The following is a 7,545-nucleotide window of genomic DNA, read 5'->3' as shown; positions in this document are numbered from 1 at the left end:
AAAAAAAAAGAAATATACAAATCTCAACCCCCTAGCCTAACCATATAAAGAAGAACCCTACTCAAAGTCACTGGATATGACCACCAGTGTGTATCGAGAGTTCTTCTTCTGGACCTTCGTGCAATTTAGTCCTTCGACGACATGATGCTTACTCCCCACCTCCTTCACCTTCCTCTTCCTTTTTTGGTCTGAAGGACAGTTGACTAGTACCAGCAATGCTTCATGAGGGAAGGGTTGGTTCACACTAGATTGTAAACCAACTGAATCAATTTTCACTGTTAGATTGAGAGTTGTTGGTGGAGGATTTTGGGGAATCTGCCGGTCCTTCTATGGTGCTCACCTTCCCTTCTACCCCATCTACTAATTCATCGTATTCACCAGTCGTTTGGAGCTCCGACCAGGTGAGATGAATGTCAATGCTAGAATGGTCAAAACTCCAAGTCTAAACATCGAAAGGGTAGTCCGATAAGCGAGCTTCAGAGGAGTTGTCATCCTCCCTAGATGACTTCTTCGTTGGTGGTGTGTTCTTGCTTGCTGAGTCAGAATTGGGATAATCATCTATGTACTCAAACCAGTCATCTGGAAATTTTAGTTTTCATGGAAGCAAACAACGCAGTTCACAAGTGTCAGTTCATTTACCGCTATCAACTACAACATTATTTTACTGCTACCGATAAACTGATATCAATTTATCAACATATTGACTTCCATCTACTGACTTACTTCAATTTGACCTAATCGACACGACCGTCAGTGAAGCACATATTCATATCGATAAACGATAACAAGGTCGATTTCTTTGTCGATAGGTTTATCAGATCATATAGTAAAATTGAATAGTGACGATGATATTAGTGACGATAAACGAATGGAATACTAAATAAACTAATGTGACCAAATTAATGGCAAATCATTAATACTTGAATAGTAACGGCAACAAACATTCAAGTTCGAGTTTCAAATAAATCATTGACACATATACAGACAGCAAAGTCTTAACTGTAGATATATGAACAGGTAAACAAAGATGATTGCAATAAGAAACAAAGTAAAAAATGCAAGGGAATGGCAGAATATGTTACACTTACAAATGGATGACCGAACAAATGATTAAAGAAATAGGAAATGGAAATCGGAAGTTGAATCATAAAGAAGTGAAGAAGAGTGGTCTCAAATAGTCGACGGATTGTTTGAAATGGTTGTGAATGGGCGTGTTCGATGTTGTCTACGAAAAATCATGTTATGAGGGTAGTTTAGTCATTTTCGTTCTACCTTTCAATTAATGATTTTAAGTAAACAGAGTCAATCACAATTATACTACTTTTGAAAAATTAGATGAGTAAACACAAATAATCACAATCACACCGGTTTACTATTCAAGCTGATTCCAATTGATGGTGCAATTGGAATCAACCTAAATTACACCATTTTTCATTCTCCAAGGGTAGATGTGGTCTTATTTCGTAATTCAAATATAGGTCAATACATATACATAGACAGTGATAAAAATAATAATAATGAAAAAAATTATATTAAAATATCGATATAATTTAAACCTTAAACCATCCGTTTAGGCTTTTGAATGGATGAATTTCTATTTAACATTATATCATGATAAGAAATTCTTTGTTTGGACCCACAAAGTAGATTGTATTATATATTTATCGATGATGTAGAAGGTGGGAATGCCACTTGAAGGACAAAAGCTTCCTCGTAGCGGTGTTTAAAAAAATCGATCAACCCAATCCAACCCGTATAGTTTGGATTCGATTATCAACTTATTTAGGTTGGGTTGGGTTCAAATAAATGAAAATTTTTTGGGTTGGGTTGGTTCAAGGATTCACCTAAAGTAACCTGAAACAACCCGAATCAATCTGAACTTATTATTTACTTAAAAATGTATATATATATTTTTTACTTATGATACATTATATATACATATATATTTATTTTTGTTTGATTTAATTTCATTACTTTTTAGATAACTTATTCTCTAATCACTTATAAAAATAGTTTTTTTAGCACTTTGGAAAGAAAATTTGCATTATATAAATTGAAATGAAGTTGTTAATCTTAATTCAATATATAAAAATAATTTAATCAAATTTCTACATATTAATATTTTACTTATTTTACATATCAAATTTTTACATATTAATATTTTACTTATTTTTAGAACAAAAAGTCAAATAAATGACCCGAGCAACTTGAACCAACCCAACCAAAACATTTTATGGTTGGGTTGAGTTGAGTTCATTTTTTAATAAGAGTTATTTGGGTTGAATAAATTTACAATCCAAACAATTGAGATGAGCCTAAAAAATTCAACATAATTCAACCCAACTCACCAATACTCTACTTTTTCGCTATCATCATAAAAGAATATAATATGTTTAATTTGATTTCGTCGTTATCCATCTTCAAATAGATTGGCGAAGTGATCAAGACTTGATAAGAGAAAAAAAAAAAAAAAGCTGTAAAATTATGCTTATCCCTTCACTTTGGGATCCTAACTATTTTGAAAATTTCCTTGTGTTGTACATTTGGTATTGAGATGTACTTAGAAAATTATGCGCATATAGGAACCCGCGAGTGATTCTACCCCAATTCTTCATGTGAAACTTTTATTTTCTTTTAAAAAATACTACTTTTTGGACTAAAAAAAAATAGGACAATCCAAGCTTGAACTATTGCTCGTTTATTTTTTAAGATTCAGAAAATATGATTTAGGAAGAAATAAAAAATTAAAGAATTTTTATCAAAAGCGATTGGTCAACTTAATTTAATGTACATTTTTTCCACTTATTTACACCATACTATTCAACTTTTCATTGAAAGCATGACCCTCTTGCTAAATAGGTCGATATATTTGCAAGATGTAGTATATAAATAATAGAGAAATATTTACGTGTTGCCTCAACTGTACCTATCTTTATGCAGCTCAGATAATTGTCTAATAAAAAATTGTTATGTGACATTTTTAAAAAATGTGTAAAATGAAAAGAAATATATTATTAAGTGTAGCCTAAGTTGCACCTAATTATTGACCATGAGACATGTTATGACTTCACTTATTTACTTGTATAATATCTAACACAATCAATTGTCCTATAATGTTGAGATAGTTATTAAGAAGTGTATGTTGCCATCTCTAAATTCATCAAGTGACCATTGAGCTAAGCGAAAAATGAGTGAAGATATTTCATATGAAACTCTTAACCTGGAATTATGTTGTGTTTGTAATTTGGTCCAACACAATAGGCCGATGCAATACATGACAAAATAATAAAAAGTATATATATTAACCTTATATAACCATATAATATAGATAGCGAAATTTGAATCCATACTATTATGAGTAGATTTAATGATATAAGCTGACTTCAAAAGGCTAGAGAAATAGGAGATCAAGAGCTCAGAAAACCCATGGAAGAGCTTGGTAGAGTTCAGAGGACCCATAAGAAGAGCCTAGTGGAACTCAGAGAAGCCTAAGAGAACTCAAGAGAATCCACCCTAAGAGAACACAAAGGACCCATGGAGAGAGCCTAAGAGAGCTCAAAAGAGCCTAAGAATGATCCTAGAAGAGCTTAGAAAAGCCTAGGAGAGAATTTATTGCAACTCAAAGAAGCCTAGAAGAGTTTAAAGAACCCAAGAGAAGAACCTATAAGAGCTCAGAGAACCCATGGAGAGAGTCTAAATGGAGCTCAAATGACCTATGAGGAGTTAAGAGCGAGCTCAGAGGACCTATAGGTAGAACCTAAAATGAGCTCAAATGATCTATGGGGAGCTCAAGGGAAGCTTAGAGGACCCATGGGAGCCTAGAGGAAGCCTATGAGTCACATGAGGGATCTTGGTGAACTCATGAAAGACCTCTACAGGACTTAGAATAGTAGAGTTTAAAACCGTTCAGATTCTCAATAGATGGGCTATAAGGGAAACCACGAGAAATTTAGTGGGTAGTGCACTAAAGCAAGTTAAATGATGGTGTAACTACCCGACGATTAACTCAACAATTCAAGAATTAAGAAGGGCATTATGAGTCCGAGCGTTAGCTATACTTTACTATTCTATACAAACGACCAAAACCATTGGTCAAAGATAGGCCAAAAATACCCTATTATTTTCTACTATCAAGTTACTCACAAACTCCTATTCTATGAACGACCAAAACCATTGGTCAAAGGTAGACAAAAAATACTCTATTATTTTCTACTATCAAGTTACTGACAAACTCGAAACTGACTTGAGCATTGGAGTGTGTGTGACTTAACCATATCGATACTCAATTTCTTTTATCTTACAAGCACTTGGACTATTTTCTCTCGCAATACAAGTTTACTGATTTCTCCCCTAATACAAATTTAGGATAGATCTATTTTTTGACAGATCCCATCTGACCGAAAAAGTAACGAAAGAGATTGGAAGATAGTCGATAATTTTATAGATAACTTGGATGCTTGGTTAGGCCCAATTATGCATGGAAAAACATTAGGCCCAATTTTCCATTACAACCCCTAGAAGTTGGTTTTCTAACCTCCGAGATTAAAATAGAGGGAAAGACAGTCGAATCAAGATAAGAATACCACATAGTATCTCAATCTTTCACCGACAACCTCCTGTGCTTTGCACATGACTCCTGCTTCTTTTGCCACCCAATTTCCTTCTCTATTTGCTGTTCAGTTTTGTAGGGTACTCAGAAAATAGATGTAACCCATTAATTCAACTTCATTAATATTTATTCAATTATTTAGAAAACGAAACAAAAATACCCATCTTTTTCTTTTTCTTTTTGTCAAAAAACGAAAAAAAAGGAAATTCATTGTTATCACATCCTCATTAGTACAATGAGATAGATCAAACCTCCAATTTCATGAAATATATGTTTTTAACCCCTAATTATGTTAAATTTTGAACTTGTTATCAAGGAATCAAATTCTTTGATAGCTTTGATCTATTAAAGAAAAAGGTCTGAAAAGGAGGAATAAGGACAATATTGCTAAAACTGACAAGAGAGGGAGAAATAAAAAGTTCATTGAAAGAGACTTTAAAAAGCTGAAGGCTCCACCGCTTTCATAACGCCATACACCGTCTAATTAGGCTCAACTTAAACCATATTATTAAACCAATTAAGAGCCAAGCCAATTTATTGGGGACATTCGTTCGCTTTAATCTATTCTTTTGATGGCATATCAATCCATTGGAAACCGTGTTCTTAGCAGGTTAGGAAAGTTTCTTTTACCAATAAAGCTTTATATTGTGGAGACCCTTTCCCCATAATTAATCTTTTTGACTTCATAACCCCAATACAATATTCATTCATTTCTCTTCCGCATGTGATCTCCATAATAAAACCAGCAAGTAGATTAGATTAGATCTAATAAATCATAAAACCCATTTGAGAAAAAAAAGAAAAAAAAGAAAAAAAAAACTTCAATGATTGTGAAAATAACTGGTCATGTACTTGAAGACACCCCATTGGATGGCAGCCTGGCTGCACCTCCCTGTTCCCTAAGCTTTAATTTACTAAGCTGCATCAATTCCTCTAATTTCCATGAATACCCATGTCGGCTTTGCCTCTGCCTTCTTTTATAATAAGCTTCTTTTGGACATTTTGGTCAAATAACCATCTCCTCAGACCAACCAAAGTTCAACGGACCAAAACTAAATTCGCTGGAAATTGCAAGGGAAATGTCCTGTAACTTATATGGGCGTACAAAAGCTTGTCGATTTCTTACAGTTTAATTACCAAATATCAACCCCAGATCAACAATTTCAATTATTTAGTGCTCATTTCTTCTGGAGAAACTCCATTTCTCATTTCTCAGTTTCAAGAGTTCTCTGTTCAAGATGGAGATGAACAGGGTTTCTCCAATGCGCATCCTTGTTTTCATAGCTGCATTCGTGGCCGTTTCTTCCTCTTCTTCTTCATCTGCAGATGATTCCAAAGGAACTTTCGCAGATATGTTCGAAATGTCTTGCCCTGATGACCATTTTAAAACCTCCGAAGATGGCCAGATCTGGCATTTGTCTTTGGACAAAGATGCAGGTACTTGGTGAATGGCAAAAGGAGTCCAAGTTGCTTTTCCTATCAAAGCTATCTTTTTTCTTCTAATGAAGTAATCTTCTCATCCCTTTTTCTGTTTCCATTGATGAAAACAGGCTGTGGGTTTCAGACAAAGGAGCGATATAGATTTGGTTGGTTCAGCATGAAACTGAAGTTGGTCGGAGGTGACTCTGCCGGTGTTGTCACAGCTTATTACGTAGGTTTTTAAATATTCCTCAACGAGCATAAACTTCAAGCGCTTAACTTGATCTTTCTTTCCGGTTTGTGACTAAGATTGAAAAGCTTTTGCAGATGTGCACGGAGAATGGGGCTGGACCAGAGAGAGATGAGCTAGATTTCGAGTTCTTGGGGAATAGAAGTGGGCAACCATATCTGATTCAGACGAATGTTTACAAGAACGGGACTGGGAACCGTGAGATGAGGCACATGCTGTGGTTTGACCCCACAAAAGACTTCCATACGTACTCCATTCTCTGGAACGACCACAGAATCGTGTAAGTTCTACTGTAAACTCAAGTCCTATTAAAAGCCTAAGTTAGTTATCGTCCTCCATGGCAACAAATAGCACAATTTGAGGACAAGAAATACACTGATGTGGGCCATTCGATCTCACAATCATTTACTCGAACACCTGGTGGGTGGAGCGAATGAAACTTATGTAGAACGTCTCCCCTTATTCATAGTTTCAGATAAATTGTCATAAATGACTCCCAGTTTCGAAATCCTCAAGTAGAACAACAACCCAGATGATTAACTACTCTTCTATTGAAATCTTGAAACAGGTTTTATGTGGACAGAGTACCAATAAGAGTGTACATGAACTCAGATAAACCAAACAACTTCTTCCCTAATGAGAAGCCTATGTACCTGTTCTCGAGCATTTGGAACGCAGATGATTGGGCTACAAGAGGCGGATTGGAGAAGACGAACTGGACAAAGGGGCCATTTGTATCCTCGTATAAGGATTTCAATGTAGATGCTTGTCAATGGGAAGATCCATATCCGAAATGCGTATCGACAACGACAGATAACTGGTGGGATCAATATGAGGCTTGGCATCTATCGGAATCTCAGAAACTGGATTATGCTTGGGTTCAGAGGAACCTTGTAATTTATGATTATTGCAAGGATATGGAAAGGTTCCCCACTTTGCCTTGGGAGTGTTCATTGAGTCCATGGGATTGAGATTTGAGAACTCGTACCATTTTGATTTCTTTTTAGCTTCGCTCCGTGTCATGAATGCAATTGCATACACCCAATTTGATTGTTGTATTTTGTTTTATCTTATTTAGCTCCTTATTTAATTTATTCAATTGTTACCGTTACCGAATTTTTGTTATATGAATAATATCACATAGAATATTAAAGAATATGAGTCCAACGACTTCGTATTGTCTCTTCAAGACAATTTTATATTGGGATAACTATATTTTTCGGATCAATTATCCCACTCTTGTGTGAATCTAATAAAATATTAATTA

The 7,545-nt window shown here is 35.0% G+C and overlaps 1 protein-coding gene across 1 annotated transcript; it reads left to right on the top strand.

The window, feature by feature from the left end:
* Positions 1 to 5,427: 5,427 nt before the first annotated feature.
* Positions 5,428 to 7,336, top strand: LOC120082756 (probable xyloglucan endotransglucosylase/hydrolase protein 8). The gene is made up of 4 exons (XM_039038044.1): positions 5,428 to 6,046; positions 6,160 to 6,260; positions 6,356 to 6,558; positions 6,847 to 7,336. Exons 1-4 carry the CDS (start codon positions 5,848 to 5,850, stop codon positions 7,247 to 7,249), a joined length of 906 nt encoding a protein of 301 aa, XP_038893972.1. The 5' UTR covers positions 5,428 to 5,847; the 3' UTR covers positions 7,250 to 7,336.
* Positions 7,337 to 7,545: the final 209 nt, after the last annotated feature.

The sequence above is a fragment of the Benincasa hispida genome, chromosome 8 (genome assembly GCF_009727055.1).
Source record: "Benincasa hispida cultivar B227 chromosome 8, ASM972705v1, whole genome shotgun sequence".
Taxonomy (NCBI): Eukaryota; Viridiplantae; Streptophyta; class Magnoliopsida; order Cucurbitales; family Cucurbitaceae; genus Benincasa; species Benincasa hispida.
Note: the sequence above shows the minus strand (reverse complement) of the source record. Positions and strands in the feature narration are given on the sequence as shown.